General features: G+C 39.9%; 1 protein-coding gene across 1 annotated transcript in view; it reads right to left on the reverse strand.

Annotated features, from left to right (window-relative positions):
• Positions 1 to 26,308, reverse strand: part of LOC142109205 (cystine/glutamate transporter-like) — a 159,194-nt gene that overhangs the window by 103,393 nt on the left and 29,493 nt on the right. Inside the window, exon 3 of the mRNA XM_075193336.1 lies at positions 20,195 to 20,310. Within this exon, the coding sequence (XP_075049437.1) occupies positions 20,195 to 20,310 (116 nt within the window). The remainder of the gene's footprint in view (positions 1 to 20,194; positions 20,311 to 26,308) is intronic.

Raw genomic sequence — 26,308 nt, forward strand, 5'->3', positions numbered from 1 at the left:
ACAGACAGTATTTTTCTTATGTGCAAAATAATAAACTCATTTGCACCCCTTGTATTGCAACATGGTTTTGTCCAGGAGAAAACTTACTCATTGTATTTTGCCTTACTTCCCTTAATGAATAAGGTCCAGTGAGTTTGGAAATCACAAGCAAACACAAAACACCTAAGTACTAGTTAAAACAATGGGGGAAAATTCAATTCACCCCGAAGTAGCGCGGCGTAAAAGCTATTACCGTTATTACGGTAATATTAAACCGGTATTCTGCTTGCAGCTCCCTGAGCTGCGAGCAAAAATTCAGCATTGAAACTATCGTACTAACGGTATTTAAGCGCACTATTACCTTAATAGCGGTGATAGTGTGCATGCTGCGTTACTTTTTACAGTAAAGCGGCCAATTGAATTGTTTAGACCCATTTATATGCTTTGTACTAGTAGTTACAACATATATATATATATATATATATATATATATATATATTTCTATGTATATATAACCAGTGACCTGCCCGTAATTGTTAATTGTTATGAATTTGTTATTCTAGCAAGAAATGGCACACATCTGTTACCTCCATACCACTAGTCATGAATTCTCTTCCTCCCCACCTTGATTGTCACACTTGACCACTTACAAATGTGTACATACATATTTTTTTTTATACAACTGCCACTTTTCAATTATATACATAACTTACAGTAACATGTCCTGTGTACATTATGTAATTTCTATTGTATTTAAAACTCAAAAGGTATTAATTGCAGCTTCTATAATACTGTATAATGAGTATAGAGCTCTGGTTCTTGACATGCAGTGTCGGACTGGGGCATGAAGGGCCCACTGGGGGACTGCAACGCTAGGGGCCCACCAGAGGGGGTGTGGCCAGACATTATAGAGGTGAGCCCAGACACTAGAGGGGGAGTGGTCAGCCCACAAAGGACAGTTAGCACCATAGTGTAGTATATAAAGAATGCAGTGTGTATATGAAGAGTACACAGTCTTGACCTGCCCCTTAGATTGGGCAGAACAGCCACCAAAAATCAGGATTGTCCCACTAGACCAGGCATGGCTAACCTGTGGCTCTCCAGGTATATAGCAGCTTATTACTGGGAGGATATGCTGGGACTTGTAGCTTCACAACACCTGGAGTGCCACAAGTTAGCCAAGCCTTCACTAGACTCAGAACATTTGACAGACTGTCCTACCTGTTCTTGTCACTTTTACCACCTGTGGCTGCTGGCTTCTTTATTTGCGGCTTGTCTGGATCCTGGAAAGTTGGGGGCCCTATTTGGAAAAAATAATGGGTACATTGAGAAAATTCCAGCAAGAACCGGCGTTAAATCAATAGGACCCACAATTAATACTTAGGTCTTCCTCCAGCCCCAACATTAAAGTAATAGTATTCCCATTTAATAAACCTATTCCTTCCAGACAGCCCCTGCAATAAATTAATAGCATTTACGTTTAATACATCCATTTCCCACAACCATTCCCAGCATTAAATAATTAATATTCACATTTAATAGATAGCCCTCCTCCCCACATTCAGCCCCCATTCAATTATAGACCAGTCCACCCCAGCATTAAATTAAAGGTCCCATCACCCCCTCCCTATAGTGTTCTCTGTGCAGCCCCCCTTCCTATAGTATAGCACAGGCAGCCCCCCTCACTATAGTTTAGCATAAAAAGGCAGCCCACCTATAGTTTAGTATAGATAGGGGGGGTGACTATTCTAAACTATAGGTAGTATACTTTAGTTTAGTATAGATAGGCAGCCCCCCTATCTATACTAAACTATAGGGGGGTGACTTTTTCAAACTATAGGTGGGCTGCCACATAGTAGTGACCCCAAAACAATATTATGCCACACAGTAGTGCCCCAAACAATGTTATGCCACACAGTAGTGTCCCCAAACAATGTTGTCAATGTTGTGCCACACAGTAGTGCTCCCAAACAATGTTATGCCACACAGTAGTACCCCCAAAAAATGTTACGCCACACAGTAGTGCTACCAATGTTATGCCACACAATAGTTACCAAAATTCACATATGCCACGCAATAGTGTTCCAAATTCATATTACGCCCGCAATAACGTTCCATAATAGTGCCCCCCAATTCCAATATGCCATGCAATAGTGCTCTGAATTCAAACACACACATATCTAATATATAAATGCTTAGTGGCGTCTGTCTGTCTGTGTGTGTGTGGAAAAAAAAAACCAAGTTGCAGCGCCACCTGCTGGGCGGAGTTATACACTGACCTACTAAATTCTTAGTGTGTGTGGGAAAAAAAATTCAAAAAGGGCTGAAATTTGGTAGGGCTCAAACTAATTTCCGTGAGGTAATTTTACCTCATGAACACACATGTGTAGAAGCGTGCGTTAGTGTGTGTGTGTGTGTGTGTGTGTGTGTGTGTGTGGAAAAAATTATTTTCTCAGAAAAGGCTCATCCAATTGACCTGAAATTTGGTATACTGACATTATTTGACTAAAAAAATTAGAATAGTCAAGTCAGTTAACTTCCATCATCCCCCCTTCCCCCCGTGGGAGGGGTAGTAAAGGCTAACTTTACAAGTTGAGGGGTCAAACTAATTTTCGTGAGGTAATTTTACCTCATGAACACACATTAAAAAGGCCGCTTGCGTCGGGAAGTAATGCTCTTACCCTGAGGAGGCCTGGGCTAGGCCCAAATGCATGACAAGAACCTTTTTACGACCTTTAGTAGCTTGATTTGACTAGAATGCATGAGTATCATGCACGGGTTAACTTGTATATATATAAATATATATATATATATATATATATATATAAATATAGTGACAGAGTCACTGTAAGGCGACTAAAGGGCAGAGGTATGTGTCTCAGGCTTCCAGCATTGTGTACGTTAAAACACCAGGGAGGATGTGTAGATGTGTGGGTAAAGCACCCCACAAGATATTTGCCTGCGCTAGGAAAACATGGTAAGGGTTCCTGGTGTTATGCATGGAGAAAGAGAGGGGTGGGCTCAATACATAAGGCCCAGTCCGGGTTTTCTGATATGACAGTCTCTACACAGATTGATCAAGATATGCACCTGTGATGTGCCTGTGAAAAGGCAGCTAGAATATACAATTAGTGTCTCAGACCTGGGGAGAAGGTGAGTTTCCTCCTGAGACACTCTGCTGTGGTAAGCAATGATATGTTGAGTGTGTGTTTGGACGCAAAGTCCAACACCTGAGAGAGGGTGTTGTTAAAATGTATTAGCTAGTAGCCAGACAACTAGGATTTTCTTTGTGCTTTGTTTTGTTTGCAAGCTGGTGAATAAACTAGCTGTGGTTTTTAACCTGAAACCTCTGGACTTGTGTGGTTTACTACTACTGTTCCCAGCCATCTTCCCCTAGGAGATGGTACCTATATCCCTGATGATGTTACTATATATATATATATATATATATATATATATATATATATATATATATAGTGATAGCACCAAAAATATAAACAAGTGGTTAAAATCTACTTACCCATATGTTGATTGCTGCAGCCTTTCGGCTCCTTCAGAGGCAGTGAGAACATCAGACAATCAGCTGACAGGGAGTGGGGTCACATGATCGCAGCTGCAATCGCATTTGAAAGATGACTTGCTGGGACTAGATTTTCCCGGTGGGCCAGTCCGACGCTGTTGACATGTATTGATATACTTAAAAAATATAGTATGAAAACACGTATGCATCCTTGAATAATTGCAGCAATGTGAATTTCTCAAGGTCCAGTTGTAAGCTAGGAAAGAACCAAAAACAGCGCTGGAGACTGAAAATACTAAAACTCCCAATGATAAATCTGTGAGGTTGTGTTTATACTTTCTTTAAATTTATTAATACAATAAAACATCAATTATGAATCATAAAAAAACACACATCAATGTGGATTGAATGTAAAACAGATGCTTAATACACTGTATCGAGCCAGAAATAGTAAACACAGATAGGTATTGGGAGACGAGACGCTAAAGATAAAATTATAATTTGTGTCAGTTTGTCTGATTTAACATTACATATTGATCCAAGCTATCTGTGATGACAGTATAGATCTGCAAGTTCCGATCGTTTTGCTATAAGTGAAAAATATACAACAGTTTTTCCAATCACTCATCTAAGAATGAGGAAATATAATTCTGTGAATCTGTTACAGTGTATCCACACTTATATAAGCAATTCCACTTGAAATTAGACCCATGCGAGATGTAAAATCCCCCTCTACTGATTAGTAAGTCTCTGTCCAGTAGAACTATAATAAATACCTCCCGGTTTTTAGCAAACTGTGATGCATATAGTTACCATGGAAAGAGCAATCTCCTTCTGATGTTAATTTCCGTCCACATCCCCACAATAATTTGAAACCACGGTCCAGGGGTAATAAGCAGAATCAGTGGAAAGTAGTCTTTCCAATGAATATATAGGGGGAGATGGGAAGCTGTAAAGCTGGGTACACACTACACTGTTTTCGTCCAATAATCGGCTGAAACAGCTGACATACGACCGCTCGTTCAAAAGTCGGTGCAGTGTGTGCAGTGACACGATGGTCGAAAGTCTGCCCAAATGGACAATTGTCGCCTCATTTAGTCGGTCGTACCGTTTAATATTTTCGTTCCAATCTTGTTTCCGTTGTGTAGTGTGTATAAACTTCCGACCGATCCACAACAGTGAGTACGAAATTACAGTCATTGCTCACAACAACATGGCTGTAAAAAGTCACTAAAGGGACATCCGCTCTTCCCTTTATCGTCCTAAACAAGGCTAGTGTGTGTGCAGTCCATGTACCGAGTGATCAGGCCATCGATCACATGTAAAATCGCTCGGCATGAAAAAGTTGGTCGAAATTTCTGTAGTGTGTACCCAGCTTAAGACAGCGAGATGACGGAAATAAAATTCAAAATGACAATGACTGCTGAGTGATCGCTGAAGAGGTAGTAAACGGTGCTTCACGGGAAGTTTATAGAGTGGCTTGAAAGTAGATTGTATCTGTTAATCACGTAACTGACGCGTTTCATCACCTGTAGGTGATTTCATCAGAGGAAGTAAGTTGTTCCAATAGGGGTTTCTCTTATATACCTTCATTCCGATTAATTAGCCCGATAATTAGAGACTGCAGCCTCTTTTGCCAATTAACCTTATAACTTTAGGTTGAAACTTACATTGCAATATATAGTTATTTAAATATAGCTTCTATAATTACTATAATCCAACTGTTTAGCACACAAATACTTGATAGCTTATTTGTACACTGAAATGTAAAATTCATATTTGTGTGCTGCATGAAAAAACAGTCAGTATTTAATTCATGTGGAAAACAGAAAACTAATTTACACCCCTTGCATTGTATCATGGTTTTGTCCAGGAGACTGAAATAAGAAGTTTCTCAAGTTAAGATCCTTAATGAATCAGACCCCTTATTCTCGATATTATTGGTCTTCCTGGCGGTGTAATTGAGTTTTCATATAGTTTAGGTAAATGATATTAAATCGCTGTGACTGGATGTAATGGGAAGAGGAATCAAAACTCAACTTTCGTTAAAACTCCTTGTTCCATTGCTCTATCTAGTAATATTTAAAGACCTCTCTGAAATTCCAAAGTGGAGTTGGAGTTGAGCTTAATATAAAAGTCAGTATTTGAAACCTGTCTATATGCCTCTTTCATGTAATCTTGTAAATCCTGAACCACAACCCCCCCACCCTTGTCGGTTGCCCTAACCACAAGTGGGGAATCTTTTTTCAGATTCTTAAGCGTTTTTCTTTCAAGTGAACTCAAATTAGAGTATTTAACCTGTGGTTTATCACATAAATCCTTGTAGAGTCATCTGAAAAAAAAACAATCAACATAGGGACCTTTATATGAAGTAGGAAAGAACTCTGATTTAGGTTTAAATCTACTATAAGATGAATGCTTCACATTTGAGCGAGAATGATCATAAATACTTCTTTCTTCTTATGGTTCTATTCCTAGATTCTCATTTTCAAAATCCTCCAGTATTTGTAAGCATTAATAATCATTAATATCAAGCACGCTAGGCTTAAAATCCTGATCAATCTTCTTCAAAGTTTTATTAGCAAACTATTTCTTCCTACAAAGGGTTCGAATATAACGATTTAATTCTACAAACAGCTCAAATAAATTAGGTTCTGTTGAGGGTGCAAAATTCAAACCCTTGGCTAGCAGAGACAATTCAGAGTTATTCAATTTTTTAGAAGAAAGATTGACAACTCCCCTTGAATTTATCTCAATCTTATTCTTCTGCCCAGATATCTTTCCTCCTCTCTTGCTTCTAGCGTATCCCTTGAGCATTTGGTTGTCCTTTCTCTCAATTTCTGATAGAGATTGTAATAATAGACTTTCCTTTGTCCTAAACTCTGCTGCTTCCTCATAAAAACATCCTCATCTTGATATTGATTTGGAGAAGTATTCCTAATCCACTTGGGTCTAGCACCCAAGTTATTCTCTCTAGAGGATTCATCCAATAATCTCTCTAGATGATGCATACTAATGTTCCTGTTAGAGGGGGCATTCAATTTAAAATATTGTGTACACAGGAGATACTCTGGATAAATCTCTGAATGCCTTAAGCCCATTTGGACTAAACCAGTGGTTCCCAAACTTTTGCAGTTCGCGGCACCCTTAGAGTCTCCATAATTTTTTCAAGGCACCCCTTCAAAATAATTACTAAGCAGTCCTGTTTTAGAAGTAATTGGGTCAAAAGATTGTAATAAGTTTTTAGGTCAGGACAGAAATACTTATTTAGTTGTATGCAAAAATGCCCCCTCTGCATCCAGACACTCTGCCCTCTCTCACGCTGCCCCCTCTGCCCTCTCATGCTGCCCCCTCTGCCCTCTCATTCTGCCCCCTCTCATGCTGTCCCCCTCCTCTGGTCTGTCACACTGTCCCCCCTCCTTTGCCCTCTGTCACGCTATACCCCTCCTCTGCCTTCTGTCACACTGTCCCCCTCCTCTGCCCTCTCTCACGCAGTACCCCTCCTCTGTCACTTTGTCCCCCTCCACTGCCCCTCTCACGCTGTCCTCCTTCTCTGCTCTCTGTCCCCCTCCTCTGCCCTCTCTCACACTGTCCCACAGCCCCTCTAATGCTGTACTCCTCCTCTGCCCTCTGTCCCCCTCCTCTGCCCTCTCTTATGCTGTCCCCGCTTCTCTGCCCTCTCTCACTCTGTCACACTGCCCCTCTCACCCTGTCCTCCTCCTCTGCCCTCTGTCCCTCTCTCATGCTGCCCCGCTCCTCTGCCCTCTGTCCTCCTCCTCTGCCCCTCTCATGCTGTCCTCCTCCTCTGCACTCTGTCCCCCTCCTCTGCCCTCTCTCACACTGTCCCACTGCCCCTCTCATGCTGTCCTCCTCCTCTGCCCTCTGTCCCCCTCCTCTGACCTCTCCCACGCTGTCCCCCTTCTCTGTCACTCTGTCCCCCTCCTCTGTCTCCTCTCACGCTCCCTCTGCCGCGTGCCAGCCATAGAAAACATCTGACATCTGGCCACACTTTACTGCTCAGAAGGAAACACCTTTCCCAGGGAGACTTATTTCAGAATCTTCTTACATGTTTGATGCTGTGATTTCATCCTTTCCACTGTGCATGTTAATATGATACAAACTCTGGGAGCTCAAAGTTACTCAGCGGACAGAAAAATGAGATAGAAAAAACAAACAACACAAAAACGTACAAATTCGCGTGGCGCCGGCACCCAGCATCCTCCTCTCTCACGCAGCAGCTTGTCACCGAGCTGCATGAGAGAGGAGGATACTGTGTCCCGGCACCGCGCGGATTAGTACGTTTTTGGGTTGTTTGTTTTTTCTATGGCTAGCCCACGGCACCCCAGTGACAGCGCCATGGCACCCCTTTGGGAACCGCCAGACTAAACGAAGCTCTAGAACTAAATGAAATCATCTCTTGATTAGTTAAATATCCCGTAACCTTGTTTATATCGGGATCTATAGTATTTAGATATTTGGCAATTTCTTTTGTGATATATTAATCTGTGTAATTTTCATATTTGTAGTGTGTTGTTTATTGGAATAATATGTAAGTTATAGAAAAGTTTGCCTCACATGGTAATTTATATACTGAATTTCAGAATTAGTTTGGGTGTTGTTACTATTATGATCATATTATTATGATCATCTTCTAGTAATTGAGTTTAGATTCCTCAGTGTCAGTGTGAGATAATTAGATTGTCACGGTTCCGCGTCACAATTCTGCGACAGGAGTGGTAAGGGACGGTAACCAGACAGGAACTAATACAATTCCCAGTGAGGCACGGAATCTTACATGGGAGAGGTATTCGCCAGTGACCAGCCGCAAGGCGGTTTGGACTTAGATGCAACCCCTTGCAGGTCGCGGCGCCCACTGAAAGCAACCAGTAGATATATGAGAGATAAGTCACTGGAGTAGTAGGTACTCACGAATAGCAGAGATGAGTCACAGGATGTAGCTAGCAGATAAAGGACAACCGGAGAGTGCAGAAGAGTGTCAGCTCTGCGGACGACTGTTTTACCACGGAGTAGCGGCAGGAATACTTTACAGCGGTCAGCAGGATACACACGGATGACGATGATGGTTGCAGGAGGACTCCGGCAGGTTACACAGACACGAAGAAGTGCTGTAGAGTGTCGGCTCTGCAGACGACTGTTTTACCATGGAGTAGCGGCAAGAATACTTTACAGCGGTCAGAAGGATACACACGGATGATGAAATAGCAGGACAGCCAGTAGATAGTCAGCTCTTGGGACGAGACGCAGACTTGAAGCCAGGAACCCATGGAAGGTACATGAAGATCAGGCACTGAGGACAGGGAGGAGGTGCCTTTTAAACTTGGAGCCAAAACTCCTAACCAATAGGGGAAGGAGCAGACCCGGCAAGATGGCGGCGACCAGCACGGACCGAGCGAGCAGGTAAGTAAGTGGGGGATTGGGTATATGACCCGATTTTCCGGCGCGTGATATAGATAATGTAAAGTGTTATTTTCATTTTTAAATCCGTGAAGGTTGTCATATTGAAAATAACAGTAACAAATTCATGTTTTCATTAAATTATTTTTATCTTATCTATTTATTTGCATCATTTAGTTGGATTATAGTAATTGTAGAAGCTATATTTAAATAACTAAATATTGCGATGTAGGTTTCAACTTCATCCGATATTGTTACTAAGCCAGTATAAAGTTATAAGGTTAAATGACGAAAGAGACTGCGGTCTTTAATCATCTGGGTGATTAATTGGAATAAAGGTATAAAAGAGAAACCCCTATTGGAACAACTTATTTCCTCTGATGAAATCACCTACAGGTGATGAAACGCGTCAGTTTACGTGATTAACGGATGCAATCTATTTTCAAGCCACTCTCGGAACTTAGTACTCGCTCCGAGAAGCACCGTTTACTACCTCTTCAGCGATCACTCAGCAGTCATTGTCATTTAAAATTTGATTCCCGTCATCTCGCTGTCATATAGCTTTACACCTTTTAAATATGGATTTAAAATGTCTTGTCTAAGCTGCATTACAAGACTTGTGCTTTTAAAAGGGCATCATTTTTCTTTTCTGTTTACTTCTTATTTGAAACCAGCTCGTGTAACGGATACTAGGGATATTATAAGATCATGGACCTGCAAAAATTTTGTGCTCTGGTCATTTTGATACAAGATGTGTTATCTTGAGCTGATAGAAAAGCTATTTATTGTAGGAACAAAAAGAGATTGCCACACTCTTTCACGTTTCGACAAAGCTGTGAGTCAGAGGTAATAGGTGTTATGTCATGCAATGCATAACACAGAAGAATAATGATCACTAATGTGTATTTGTGTACAGGTTCTCACTCCTATTCTGATAGATATTTCTTATTCTTACTAGTAGAAAGAAGCACTAAGGATCTCTACCAACTATGATGTCCAGTTTTCGACGCTCCATTGGCGGCCAGGCATACACAGAAGACTCAGTATAGCCTTTCTGTTCTCTCTCCTCTTAGAATAAGTTTGTAGCTACAGAAATGGTAAGTGCTAGATACCATGTGGTTTAATTTTGCACATGTAACCCTTAAAAAAGGTCCATGAAGATGGACTTATCCTTTAATTATGATGTTTTAATAATATACTTAAAACAAATAAAAAAAACTCTTGGCCGGGATGCATCAGCGCAATGTATAATTGAACCTGCCTTTCAGGGCCACTCACAGCATGACCCATAGTGCTCTTCCTCTAATGCAGTATTGAATTAACCATGCTCCCTGCAGGGTTAGAGGGCAAAGGTAGCGACAGTGAGCCTTAGATGGTGCATTGGTAGCAAACATTTGGTGCAACTAGAAATCCTGTTGTCTTAAGCAGCAAGGGAAATGGCTCACATGAAAACCCAAGAACAAGTTAATATACACATTTGTTTTCTTCTAGTATGCAGATTAAAAGGCAAATATTACTTTAAACGTATGATTGTAAGATCAAGCTACATTTTAATGCCCTATACAAATGTTTCCCAAAATACAAACATACCCCAATAGGAAGGGGTTAAAATATATTTTCCAATGTGGGTTTTTCCGCAAAACTTTTTCCTCTTAATATTTGTACTTATTCACATAAGTTCAGGTTGGCATATATAGCTATGTATGTGCTGCATGGCATTTTTAAAGTAAAATACCATCCATAAACAATAGAAAAGTGCCACCTTGTGAGAGCTGAAAAAATTGGTTGATCTCTTTCCTGGCATTACTAAGCAAATTATTTAAGCAAAATATTGTAAGAACGCCTTATGTTTACTCAATAAGAAGAGTTTTATAAAGCAAAACATGGGTTTTAGAATGCAATAAAATAATAAATTAAATAAAATTAAATAAATGTAAGTATCAGGCACATGAACACCCTCACCATAAGAGAAGGGCAAAGAATAATGATGTGACATTGCTGTTATTAAAGTAATTTCATTATTTTCCAATAAGCAATGTCTATGTCTATACGATTTGTGTGGTTCCAAAGCACAAGCAATTTATTTAGCAAAAGCAAAACTATAATAGTTCAAATAAATAAGTACAGTACAGCCGATACATGATACATGCGCAGTGCTGCTGTGCTCAGCTGGATCCAGCTAGAAAGTTCCTCAGTCCTGAAGACTGTGGTCAGAGTGACTGACTAGCTGATTCCAGGGAGCAGTATATATACATTTGGTGTAACAGTAAATGCAATACAGTTGACTTGGCAAGTTTCCATAGGTTCAGGCTTCAGGAAGGTTCAGAGTAAAGCAGTCCATAGGTCAGTTCAAACAATCCCCTCCAAGGGTTTGGGTCAGCTTTCCAAGAGTGGGGGTCAGCTCTCCAGATGATGCATACTAATGTTCCCGCCAAGAACTAGTTTAAACTGGTCTTTTAGCATTACGCAGACAATATCATTCTAATCATTTATTCCCTATCCTCCTTACCTAGCATACGCAAGGAGCGATCCTTTCAGCAAATGAACCGGACGTCTGCGAATAAATAGGGGATTAGAATGATAAAAGACATGATATATTTCCTATGACCTGAACCTTAGATCTCACTAATGTGTACATATTAGCTTATAATATATAACTATAATCAAATAACATCTGCTCATAAACAACTGTGGATTGGAACTATTATAAATATGATATATATATATATATATATATATATATATATATATATAAGTGAATGTGTAAGTGCGAGTGTATGCGTGTGTGATTTATCGTGCGATTGCGCCATGACACGTGGCATACTGATCGTAATGCCCCGCAAATAATGCTTCAGTATGTACGAAATTAAAATTATTGCAACATGGCTGTAAAAAGTCGATAAAGGGACGTCCGCTCTTCCCTTTATCGTCTTAAACAAGGCTAGTGTGTATGCAGTCCATGGACCGAGTGATCGGACCATTGATCGCATGTAAAATCGATCAGCATAAAAAGATGGTGGAAAATTCTGTAGAGTGTACCCAGCTTAAGCCCCATGAATGAGACCATGTCTACGTGTTTTTGTATCTCTTTACAAAAAAAGAGTGAGATACTGACAAGAGACGTAAAGACTGAGAAATAGGAAAGTATGAAATATTAAAAAAACAAAAAGATTTGCAGATAAACAGAAAACAGAGAAGCAAAGAAGTAAAGTATGATATTTTACAGCAAAATGACAGCTGGATTGGACACTATGGGGAAATAGTCCAACTGTTTCCACTAATCCCCTTAGCTATTCACTAAGCTATGACCCCTCCCCATTCTTCTCAAGTTTAACTGGGGGGTTACGTCACCTGTCCAATCCAGTGTCATCCATCGTTAGCTCATATCGAACTCGGTATCACAATATCTATATACCTTTGCGATAGACTTCCTGACTATAATAGAGCAGTGCAAAATTAACTCTTTGTGACACATACTCTGTGATTCCCATGTGTGTCTGGAATACACAAACCAACATTAGAGAAAGGTATGTACACATTTCATTTTGAATAATGAATCTCCGCCAAATAAATGATCATGAGCCACTACAACTAAAGAAGAGTGTTACAATGATCCATTGTTAATTTGTCTTTCAAGAGAAATTTTTGTACTCCTCTATCAATCCCCTTAATTACTAAGCATATATTTCTTGTTTGTCCTTATCTATGGAAAAAGAAGAACAAGATAAAGTTATTTTCAAATAACAAAGAAAAACAAACATTTTCATTCCAATATCGGCCAGTGAAAGTAAACACAAGACAAAATAAAACAAACAAGCAATAACAAGTAAGTATACTTTTAATTCAATTTCTTTCTAAACCTGCACAATGAAACTTATCACAGGTCAACATTTACCTTGCCTGATACTAATCTCCTTGCTTTCACTTTCTTTCTTTACAATCTTTCCTCAAGTGTTCCTTCTTAAGGCAGTTAAAACACTTCAAAGATTTCTGTTCCTTTCGTCCCTTATAGTGGTTTTTATAAGTCTGAGGTTGTGAATGTTATCTTTCTAAAGCCTGGATACTCACCATCATTAGCCAATCACTCTGCGCCTTTTCACTTTTACATATGTTTTTATCATGTTCCATGGCAGACTCTCTAATTGCATCTACCGTGAGGCCTCTCCAATTAGTCAACAAGGTTTGTACCATGGTCTATATATCCTCCCTGAGACCATCCATTAGTACTGTAACAGCTACTTCCCTGTGTAGCTCATATTCCTTTATATCTGGTATCCTTTTGTACTTAGTCATTGCTGACAGAGCTCTAGCGACGTAGTTAGCTGCAATCTCACTACCTTTTTGTTTAATGGTAAAAATATTTCTCCAGTCCACTATCACTGGAAAATATATGGCCAACTGTGAGATTATACGTTTAATATTGTCCTGATTATTATCCTCTGTTAAGGATATATCCTCCTCTAACATACAATCCATAATGAACTTTTGTATATCAGTATCGAGAGGAAGACAGGCCCTCAACACCACTCGCCAATATTTATTAGTTGGCTTATGTGCATTACCTAAATGTCTAATAAATTTCTGACACTTGGCCAAATTTTTTCTAGGATCAGGGAAATACGACATAATAGAAAACAGTTCAGTCCTAGTCCATGGACAATGCATTGTTACATATTTTATGGGAACTACACCATCTTTGTCCGCCTTCCCATTGGGAACTGCTATTGTGTGGACAGGATGTAAACCTACCAAATCACTACAGTCTGGACTAGTTGCTGGAATACTGTTGCAGTACAATGAATATTCCCCCTTCTATTAATTTCTACACTATTCTCACTAATTTCAGCCGCTGCCACTCCTGGTGGGACCATTCCTTTCCCTTGTCCGTGTTCTTTTTCTGAAACATTACCCTTAACATGGCTTATCACAGGATGCAAATTACTTATTACATTTTTAACATTTTTGGTATCGGCTATACTTACCACCCCAACCGGCGGCGGGGGCGCACTTTTGCTCAGTTCTCCACAATTTTCAACGCTTACTTCCGTTGTGTGCGCACTTTGCGCCGCGCCTACTTCTGCTGTGCAGGCACTGCCTTGCCATGTGTTCCCCTCTGTGCTCAGAGTGACTAACTAGCTGATTCCAGGGAGCAATATATATACATTTGGTGTTACAGTAAATACAACACAGGTTACTTGGCAAGTTTCCATAGGTTCAGGCTTTAGGAAGGTCTAGTGTATTATAGTCCATAGGCCAGTTCAAACAGCCCCCTCCAAGGGTAGGGGTCAGCTTTTCAAGGGTGGGGGTCAGCTCTCCAGATGATGTATACTAATGTTCCAGCCAAGAACTAGTTTAAACTGGTCAATTAGCATTACACAGACAATATCATTCTAATCATTTATTCAATATCCTCCATAACTAGCATACGCAAGGAGCGGTCCTTTCAGCGAATGAACCATACATCTGCGAATAAATAGGGGATTATAATGATACCAGACATTACATGTTTCCTATGACTTGAATATTAGATCTAACTAATGTGTACATATTACCTTAAAATATATAACTATAAACCAAATAACATCTGCTCATAAACAACTGTGGATTGGAACTATTATAAATATGAAATATATATATAAGTGAATGTGTAAGTGCGAGTGTATGCGTGATTTATCGTGCAATTACGCTATGACACGTGGAGTACTGATCGCAATCGCACGGTAAAACAATATTAATCAATATACTTTATTTTATCCAATTATACGACTTTGACACTGTATAACTAATGCAGGAAGATTGTGTGTCAAGCTCACCTGTATATGAAATTATATTTATACACTCAGCGTGTTTATATATAGTGCTCTTTTCTATTATCAATGTAACAAAAGTAAAACATCAAGTTAACATTTTATAAAAAATGTGTGCAATTTTTTTATGTACGCTAGTGCGCCCACTTTCTATCTTTCTAGCGCATTTCAGAGTGCATGCCAGCTTCACTATCCTTGGAATTGTCAATGGAAAATCAATGTGCTCCTAGTTTTGTGGGTTTGTAGGTACACCTGAAATGCAAATGGTGGTGAGTAAAATGTATCTTCAAAGCCCAACCTATTAGTGTTTTAGGAGCAGCCCCTTTTACTAATGTCCAACTTTTCAACTTTTCTCTTAAAACACTGTCATAGCTTAATTTATGTCTTAAAGAACTCTAGAGAGTGAGAGTAGATGGAGACTGTCGTTTTTTTACAGTTTCTATGTTTGTTGGTTGTTATTATACTGGCATAAGTGAACCTAGAATGCATTTTATCTCATTTCAAAATCTTATCCTGCGCAACAAAATCTAGTTTATTCCATACTGAGTAAGAATGTATCCAAGAATGCCATTAAAAATAATCATTATTGTTTTAAGTACTTATATAAATCAGAAATCAGTATAAGTTAGATGTTAATATGTAAATCATGTCTGTTTCTTCAATCACAGGATTTTATAGCATGTTACCATAATTCTGTAAAGAAAAAAAAAATGTTTAAGACTTTTATATACCATTAGGCAAAATAATATATATATATATATATATATATATATATATATATTCAAATAATTGAATTAAGTAAGCCAAATTGATGTTTTCTTGTGCAATTGGAACGCCACGTGGTGTTGTGACGCAATCGCACAGGTTCATAACACACACACATTTACATTCGCACTTACACCTGTAAATAATACATATTTTTTAAGGTTCCAAATCACATTTATTTATTAGTAAAATGTGTTAGAGATTGTGTGTAAATGGGTCATAATATATTAAAGGTATTTAAGGCTCAGGATATAGGAAATTTATCATGTTTAGTGTCATTTTAATCTGCACATTACCATCTCAAATGCGCTACTTTTGGTTTTACGATCACTTCCTGCGATCAATAGTTATGGAAGATAAAATATTGAATGATCAAAATGACATTCTGTTTTAAGCTTGTTTAGAACTGGTTTGGGTCAGTTTCCTTGAGAAGCATATTTTCAGCTGTTGGAGGAAGGAAATCACATATTCCCAGAGAAATCCTTTAAATTAGCCTATGATCAGCAGGGACTGAAAAATCACTTACCCTGAGCCAATGAAGACCCCCTAGACACGATGCTTGTTTACATAGTGGCATCAGCAGTAGCATTTTCTATACTAAAACTGCATATAAGCATGCTGGCCCATTGCTCTCCCTCTCTGATCCTGACTACATATGACCATGACTGTATACCCTGGGCCCGGGTGAAGCTAGCAAAAATGTAATGTATTCAGTGGTAATATAATTTCTTGCGTTATTGTAACATATTTAATACATAATGGCTTGCTGTAAATCTTGCCATATTTTGCAATTAAATATCTTTGTATTGTGGAACCAAAAAAATCACATGGGATAGTGTTTTATTGGTAAGTGATAAAAATGGCTTTAATTATATCTAATATATAAAAGCCTAGCGGCGTGTGTTAGTGTGTGTGTGTGTGTGTGTGTGTGTGTGTGGAAAAAACTACCGGGTGACAGAGTTCTCAAGCTGCAGCGTCACCTGCTGGGCGGAGTTATATACTACACTGACCTACTAAATTCTTAGCATTATCTAATATATAAAAGCCCAGTGGCGTGTGTTAGTGTGTGTGTGTGTGTGTGTGTGTGTGTGTGTGGAAAAAACTATGTTCTCAGAAAGGGCTCATCCAATTGACCTGAAATTTGGTAAACTGACATTATTTGATAAAAAAAATTATAATAGGGAAGTCAGTTAACTTCCATCACCCCCCCTTCCCCCCGTGGGAGGGGTAGTAAAGGCTAAATTTACGAGTTGAGGTCTCAAACTCATTTTCGTGAGGTAATTTTACCTTATGAACACACATGCTGTGTTAGTGTGTGTGTGTGTGTGTGTGTGTGTAAAAAACTACCGGGTGACAGAGTGCTCAAGCTGCAGCATCACCTGCTGGGCGGAGTTATATACTACACTGACCTACTAAATTCTTAGCATTATCTAATATATAAAAGCCTAGCGGCGTGTGTGTGTGTGGCGATGAAGATGACAAGCACCTTTTTAATACCTTAAGTAGCTTGATTTGACTAGAATGCATGAGTATCATGCACGGGTTAATTTGTGTATATATATATATATATATATATATATATATATATATATATATATTAGAGATGGTCACTGACCCCCGTGTTTTGCTTTTGTTTTTGTTATGGATCTGGATTACCTTTGTGTTTTGGTTTTGGTTTTGCAAACCGCCCTTGCGTGTTTTGGTTTTGGTTTTTTTTGGTTTTGATTTGCTATTTCTGAAAAAAATACTATACTAATTACTAATACTAAAATAACCTAATTTAGTGCTCCACCAGTTTCTTAGATAAGTGAGGTAATACTAAAGCTAATAAATTATGAAAAAAACTGTTTAGCCCCTGGTAGGCCGTTCTTAATTCGAACACTTGTCTGCAAATTATACAGACAAACCTGGTTGTCTACCTCCTCCATCTTTGATTATTGGCAATGTAGCCATCGTCTTTGGGTGTATATTACACCCTCCACTTGTAGTTGAATATAAAAAAAGCAGCCTGCTCAGAATGTAAAACTAGAAAGTAAAATTAAATGGACCACGATAGTTTGGTGGCTATCTATGCCCCACCCCACCCTCCACTTGTAGTTGAATATAAAAAAAGCAGCCTGCACAGATTGTGGAACTCAAAATTCGAATATACAAAGAAATGCACAAAGGCAGTTCGGTATCTGTCTGCATCATACATCAATCCACTTGTAGTAAAATAGAAAAAAAAGCAGCCTGCATAGAATGTAGAACTAGAAATTCGAATATACAAAGAAATGGACAAAGGCAGTTTGGTATCTGTCTGAATCAGATCCCCTCTCCACTAGTAGTAAAATAGAAAACTATTTGGCCGTTATATAATCTAGAATATTAATAGAAATTGAGAAAGGCAATTTGGTATCTGTCTGCATCATAATCATCAACATCCTCATTAGCGCCCTCGTCACCTCCACAAATCTCCCCCTCATCCTCATCTATTTTCAAAGTGGCATCCTCAATTTGTGTATCACCGGCTACACTCGGGCTGCTCAGGTACACATCAGCAGAACTGCTGAAAGGGCCCTTCTTTATGGGTACACTAACAGAATGCTCACGATTAGACATACCACTGTTGGATGGACTCTCCACAGGGATTGGTGTCATTTGTAAATCAGAGCAAACATTATCCTCTAATGCCTTACTGTTATCTTGCAGCTCGGCTTTGACGCGTAACAGTAGTTGTGCACCAATTTTAGGCTCGGTAACTTTTTGGGATCTGCCACTAATAGCCAAAGGTGAAGGCCTCATTCTCTCTTTGCCACTGCGTGTATAGAATGGCATGTTGGCAATTTTTTTTTTTATCGGCACTTAACTTTTGCTCAGTTTTTTTTGCTTATTTTTCGCTTCAACACAGTAAAAAAAAAATTGTTTTTGTTTTTTGGACTGATTTCAAAACACTGTGTAGTTTGACATTGCTTTTCCCAGATGACGTACTGGGAACACTAACATCAGGAATGGTGACAGAACCTGGTTGCTCATTCTGCTCATATGTGGACTGCTTTGAATATATTCTCAGCCCAAAGCACTTGTAGTGCTAAAAATTATTTGGTAGATACTGCTGACAGATAGTAATTTTGACAGCCAGAAATATTTATGCACAATTATGGGGGACACCCCAAAAGCACTGGGAAGTGCTAAAAATGATTTGGTAAGATACTGCTGACAGATAGTAATTTTGACAGCCAGAAATATTTATGCACAATTATGGGGGACACACCAAAAGCACTGGGGAGTGCTAAAAATTATTTGGTAAGATACTGCTGACAAATAGTAATTTTGACAGCCAGAAATATTTATGCACAATTATTGGGGACATCCAAAAGCACTGGGGAGTGCTAAAAATTATTTGGTAGATACTGCTGACAGAAAGTAATTTTGACAGCCAGAAATATTTATGCATAATTATGGGGGACACCCAAAAGCACTGGGGAGTGCTAAAAATTATTTGGTAGATACTGCTGACAGATAGTAATTTTGACAGCCAGAAATATTTATGCACAATTATGGGGGACACCCCAAAAGCACTGGGGAGTGCTAAAAATTATTTGGTAAGATACTGCTGACAAATAGTAATTTTGACAGCCAGAAATATTTATGCACAAATATGGGGGACACCCCAAAAGCACTGAGGAGTGCTAAAAATTATTTGGTAAGATACTGCTGACAAATAGCAATTTTGACAGCCAGAAATATTTAGGCAAGATAATGGGGGACACCCAAAAGCACTTTGAGTGCCAAATATTGAAAAAAAAAACAATAAGTCCTCTATCCTCCTCTTCTCTAGCGATTTTTGTTAGCACTATTGGATTCAGAATATTGGATTCTCTGTCCCTGCTCTAATCAGCCTGTGACTACACCCTGCTCTCTCCCTCTGTCAAATGGCGATGGATTGCTGTGGAGGCGTGTATTTATAATGTTGAAGTATCGCGAGAACCGAGCCCCGAGATCCGACGACGTCACAATGATGTTCGACTTCGATTTGGATTCTGAACGGGCGGGAGAGTACCGAGCTGCTCAGCTCGGTACTCGGATACCCAAAGTTCGGGTGGGTTTGGTTGTCGGGGAACCGAGCCCGCCCATCTCTAATATATATATACATTTTATAAACATATGGTGCATACAGCAATAAATCAACATGCCATAACCCTTAGATACTATCATAACTTTTTTTAGATAAAATAGGGGTATGGGATACTTTACTCAAAATGCATGCAAGTTTTCTGGATAAATTGAATTTCTGAGGATTGAAGCACCATGCCTAAATATGCCATAAAAATATATTTAAAAACATTTAAATGCTAACCCACCTGCCCCCAATTTTCCCTTCCTCATTACCTTGTAAAGCAGTCTTATAAGTGACTGTGAGGAGAGTTGCTCACAATCACCTCTGTGTGTATAATATCACCACCAAGCAGCAGTAAATATTTATTTGCTGTATGGTTTTTCAAGTCTTCTGGATACCAAGAATGGGGATAAAAATTCCATACATGTTCTGCCATTCATTAACTCTTAAAGGAGACATACAACATTTTTCTTAAAATTCCTATTTGTTAGCTTATTTTTGAAAAATTATAACAGTACATCACACTTTATGCAGCAGGTATTGATGGTACATGATATAGATATTTTTTGTTCCAGAAATAAAATTCAGATATAAATGGGTAATGCTTACTTATTCCAAAAGCTGTGACAAATTTGATAGCGAGGTCTGGTATCTCGCATTGTATAAAGAAGGGCTCGAGGAGATAGCGGCCAAATGTTAGTGATACCAGTGCTGTAATAGCTGGGCTAAAACAGAGAGAGAGAGAGAGAAACAATCATTGTAATGTAAAGTGTTTAAAAATTCAAGGCAAGGATTATAAATGCATTACATTTTCTGTTGCAGAAAACGCTTCTTGTATCTGTTTTGTTCTATTGCACATCTTTCTCGTTGTGCAGAGTCTGAAAGTAAAATACATTTATTGTATTGTAGTTTTACAAGTAGATGCACACAGATATAATCAATGCAAAATCAGCCATACAAGTCGAGCCATTATACATGATCTACTCCTGGTGTTTTCACTGAATTGAGCAGGAACTGTTACTGAAACAAATTGCTAGTTTAAAAATTGCCTTTTGGCTTCAATAGCAGCAGCAACTGACAGAAATCTCACTTCCCTCAGGAGAATGAGGGAGATAAGAGAATGTTTGAATTACTGATGTGTCTTAGGTCATTTAGTGAGTACAGGATCACTGATGCAGTGAGCGCTGTAGGCAGTCGGAATTTATCCAATAAGCTGGCTCAGTCTGCTGGGACATGTCTTATAACATCACATGAGCAGATAAAATATAGGTTTAAATGGTTACCAAAGTTTGCTTTTGAGGCATGTAAATTGTCTTGACATTACTAGTTCAGCCTAGAAATTGTTTGGGACACCCCCCCCCCCCCCCACACACACACCAATCTTGAACTGTGTACTTAAATTGATAAGAAACACTTAAGTGCCTATAGTGTTATGGAAAATATGTTTTATAAAAGAAATGGAGAAATACCCTTTTGTTTTAATGCAGAAACAAATTACATTTTGTTATGCTGGGACAATGTTAGCTAAGCATTTAGCGGAGAATAAGAGACCAGAGACCATTAGTCATCAGTGTTCCCCACTCCACTACTGTTTTTGTGAATATCATCCACCAAAATATTCATATTCTTTCTAATTTTCACTTTAGACCAGTTTCAGGGTTTACATTTTCGATAGAACACCCAACAAGCCCCTTTCTACAATTGTGTTAATACAACTGCAAGACTCCAACTATATTCTGCAATAACACCAATAACTACTTTCCAAGTTCATTAAAATATAATAAGTTTATTTCATGTCAAGGTCATCTATTGCTTTTGAAGTCATGTTTTTCCCTACCATATATCCTTGGACAATGCACTGCACGTTACATAGTTAATTTTTTTGATGCCTGATGATTTTTATTTTTTTATTTTTTTTAAACGTTTTATTTTTGCAAGGTCATGAGAACATCATAGGACAAATGACAGAGTGCATATTGATAGCATAAGTATACAGGAGGAAACCATATCAGCCATCAGCATGAAACATAAGAGGATACTAAGTCAACCAGTCTAACAATTTTAGTAATGACAGATGACCTAAGGTTTTATAGAAAGAGGAAGAAAGAGAGAGAATACATAGAGGAGGAAAGGAGAGAGAAATGAAAGAGAATAGGAGAGAAGGGAAGGAGTGAGTGACTAGATCCATTGTTAGTTGGAAAAAGATCCAAGAAGAAGAATGAGGTTTTAAAGCGGAGTTAAATAAAGGGTGGGCATGCCTGGAAGAAGGATAACCATGGGTCCCAAACCCTGGAGAAGGCTCCGGAGGAGTTTCGGATAATACTGGTCATGTATTCCATCCGTTCAATCTGCCAAATTCTGTTGATTATGGACTGCATGGAAGGAGGGGATTGCGAACGCCAGTCTGCCGCTATTTGGCAGGTAGCTGCCGAAACAATATGTCTAATCAATTTGTTCTCATGTCGGGATGCCGAGGGAGCCCCCATAGGGAGAAGAAAATTTTTTGGCTCCAGGGGAATATCTACCAGGAGAATTGAATTAATCAGGCCTCTTATCTGGGTCCAGAAGCCTGTCAATTTTGGGCACGACCACCATATGTGGAGAAATGTGCCTTCATGGGAGCACCCTCGCCAGCACCGATCAGATGAATCAGGATGGATTTTGCAAAGACGCGAGGGCACATAGTACCACCGATAAAGCATCTTATAAAGATTCTCTTTAATTCTTACACAGATGGAACTAGAGGCGGCGTTCTCGTAAATTTCAGACCATTCCTCTTCCAGTAGCTCTTCTCCAAGGTCCCGTTCCCAGGTTAGTTCATGGGGGGTCTAAGAGAAGAAGAAGGGGAAGCAAGTTCGTGGTAAAGCATTGATATCAGACCTTTGGTTGAAGATTGGCGTAGACAGAGGGCTTCGAAGGTGGAGAGAGGTCGGGCTAGCAGGCGATCTTTAGCAACACTATGGAAATGGCGAAGTTGCAAGAACTGATAAAAGTGCTTTAAGGGAATGTGGATCTGTGATTTAATTTCAGAAAACTGAGGAAAAGTTACTAAGGTGGATAAATGATTGAGGTAGATGACTCCCCGCGAATACCATGGCTGGAATGAGTTATGATGTAGTCCGGGAGGAAATTCCGGAGAGTTGAATAGCGGAACTACCGGAGAGGGATGGGGAGATAAAGCGAATTTTTGGGATGATGAGTCCCAGATGGATAATGTGTGTGAGACTATTGGGTGAGATAACAGACGTTTGGGGCGACGAGGCCTCGGGACCCATAGGAGAGACGATAAGGAAAGCAGTCCCAGACCCTCTGCCTCAATTTTAGATCAAACTCTGGCTTCCGTCCGACCAGACCATAGGACACACTGAGCAAGTTGGGCGGAGGGGTAGTATCTTTGAAAATCAGGAATCCCTAGACCTCCCCCCCGCGGGGACCTCTGAAGAACCTTAAGTCGGACCCGGGGTCGTCTGCCCGACCAGACAAATCTGGAGACATGGAATTGTAGGAATTTAAAAACATATGGCGGTATGCGGATGGGGAGAGTCTGAAAGAAGTAGAGCAGCCTGGGGAGGATATTCATTTTGACGGCATTAATGCGTCCAAGCCAGGAGATATAGAGCTGTGACCACGATGTAAGGTCTATTTTGATTTGATCGAGTAGGTGAGGAAAATTGGCTTGAAATAGATGTCGATAGTGTTTTGTGATGGAAACACCCAAGTATTTAATTTTGCGGCGACCCCAGTGAAAAGGGAAGGAGTGTTCTAATAATAACTTGTCTGTAGCTGATATATTAAAGTCTAGAACCTCCGTCTTATCTGGATTGATCTTGTAGCCCGAGAAATAGCCATAGAGATCTAGTTCCTCTAGGAGGGGGGGTACCGATGTTTTGGGATTAGTGATAGTGAGCAAAACATTGTCTGCATATAGGGCAATCTTATGGGTAGAGGGGCCCACCTGTATGCCAGATATCTCATGATTGTTACGAATTCTGGCGGCCAATGACTCGATGACTAGAGCAAATATCAGTGGGGAGAGGGGGCATCCTTGACGTGTGCCGTTCGTGATCAAAAAGGGCATCGAGGTCAGACCATTAGCGGAAACAGTAGCTGACGGAGATCGGTAGAGGGCCAAAATACCTGTCAGGAATTTGTCTGTGAATCCCACTGCTCGAAGCACACCCTCCATAAATGACCAGGAGATGCGATTGAATGCCTTTTCGGCGTCGAGCGCCATGACGAGAGAGGATAGATTATCATTGTTTATCGTGTGGATTAGATCAATAATCCTTCTGGTATTATCGGGGGCTTGGCGCCCTGGAATAAAGCCCACCTGGTCAGGATGGATGAGGGCTGGAAGGAGTGGATTCAACCTAGAGGCCAAGATTTTTGCAAATAATTTTAGGTCAACATTTAGTAACGAGATGGGCCTGTAACTAGCGCAGAGAGAGGGGTCTTTTCCCGGTTTGGGAATTACAATTATATTAGCCCTGGTGGTGGCGGAGTCGAAGGGAGCCCCCCCTAGCACTTCATTGAAAAATTTTGTCAGGTGAGGACCGAGGACCGAGGCAAACTTTTTATAGTACTGGGGGGTGAGGCCGTCCGGGCCGGGAGCTGAGGAGGATTTCAGGGACTTAACTGCTGCCAATACCTCCGATAGAGTAATGTCTTCATTCAAGACAGATTGTTGTGTGGTAGTAATTTTAGGGATGGGTGTAGATAAAAGGTAATCGGACAGGGTGGGAGGCTGGGGGTCCCGACGAGGGGAGGGAGCATCGAGGTTATAGAGGGAAGAATAGAAGTCCCTGAATTCTCTAATTATCCCTGTTGGGTCATAAGTTACATCTCCAGAAGGAGACTGTCGAATTTTATCAATATGTTGCAAGGCTATTTTTTTCCGGAGCTTTCTAGCTAATACGGAATCAGCTTTATCTGCCTTATCATAATACCGTTGTTGGAGCTTCTGCATCGTGACAGCTGCTCTACGGGAGAGGAGGGTATTTAGTTGGCCCTTCATTGACGCAATCTTGGGAAGTAGGGTCGGGTCGTGGTGAGTTTGATGCTGAGTAAGGAGTGAAGCTAACCCACTTTCCAGGGATAAGATTTCCTCAGCTGCTTTCTTTCTAGCTGCAGCTGATTGACTAATTAATTGGCCTCGGATGGTAGCCTTGTGAGCCTCCCAAACAATTCCGGGGGCAACATCAGGGGTTGAATTTTCCTGAAAGTAATTAGTAATGGAGGTCTTAATGTCTAGGCAGATAGATCTATTAAGTAAAAGTGCGTCGTCTAGGCGCCATCTACTGCGCTGGGGGGGGGCGGTTTGAGGAGATCTAGTACGAGGGAAACACCCGAATGGTCTGTCCAAGAGAGGGGGGTAATGTCAGCCCGCGTCACATGATGAGTGAGTGAGTGTGAGATGTATCTATGCGCATGTATAGTTGATGTGGGGCTGAGAAGTGAGTATAATCCTTGGCGTCTGAGTTACATAGTCTCCAGGAGTCATATAAATGATGGTGTATAAGGAGTGTGGACAAGGTGGCGGATTCAGAGGAGGAGGAAATACCCCGCCGAGGAGAGGAGGGGGGAGACCTATCGAGAGCCGGGTCGAGAGTAATGTTAAAGTCACCTCCCATGATAACATGGCCCTGCGCCAACCGCTGAATTTGCTTAAAGAGCTTTGTAAAGAAAGGCTTTTGCCTCTGATTCGGGGCATAAACTGAGACCAGAGTGACGGGAGTAGACCGGAGAGTGCCGCTCACTAAAAGAAAGCGGCCTTCTGGGTCAGCATGGGATGATTTTTATTTTTAAAGATTGTTGTACTTAATCATTAAACAGAGTCCATCTTTCAGTATCACTGCGCATGTGTGACCCTGATCTCTGGATCACACATGCACATATGCCTGGAGACTGGTCCAACAAAGCTTTTAAGAGGTTTTCAATCACTGCTAAAAGTAGAGAGAGAAAACCATCCCTATCATCTGTTTTTAGACACCTTAGAGAGGTAATGAACTGTATGATGTGGGTGTGACATGTAGAAACATTTTCATAAGGGGGAGCTTTGGGAAGGCATATGACAACAATAAGATGTGAGACAATGGAGCCAGGTTGGAGATGAGTAGAGGTGGTTCTTACTTGTAGTTGTCATAGACTTATAGCATTTGTTAAGCATAGGTTCCTGACTTAATCTTTCCTTTAGGATACAAAAGAGGCAGGCAGTGACTAGGCAAATTATTGACAAAGGGGTGTCCAGAATTTCCATCCTATTGTATATACAAGTTATGACTGTCAGGATTCCTAGTATAAACACCACGAAGAGTAATATGCATGAAACGAGGTGGTTTAATTACAGACCATACAGGTAAAATATATATAGCAATGTAAAAAGCAGATAACACAAGTACTGGATTGAGGAGTAATTTTTCACTGCACCATGTGTAAACCCCTCTATGTCTATAGAATTAATCATATAAACATATATGATGGGAGGTGCACCCACACAAATATAAATTTCAGAAGAAAGAATTGTGTTTCCAGGGCACTCTTTTGCTCTTTTTCAGCGTTAAACAATTTGAGCCTGTAATACATTTTGATACAATAACATTTATATTGATGCATATTAAAACATTGCTATGCCAGCCAGTATAGTACTGTGACAATACATTGAACATTATCTGGAAGTTCTAAACTAATTACCTTTTAGTTTACCTGTTAACCTAAATACCTAAC

Source organism: Mixophyes fleayi, chromosome 1, assembly GCF_038048845.1.
Source record: "Mixophyes fleayi isolate aMixFle1 chromosome 1, aMixFle1.hap1, whole genome shotgun sequence".
In the NCBI taxonomy this organism is placed as follows: Eukaryota; Metazoa; Chordata; class Amphibia; order Anura; family Limnodynastidae; genus Mixophyes; species Mixophyes fleayi.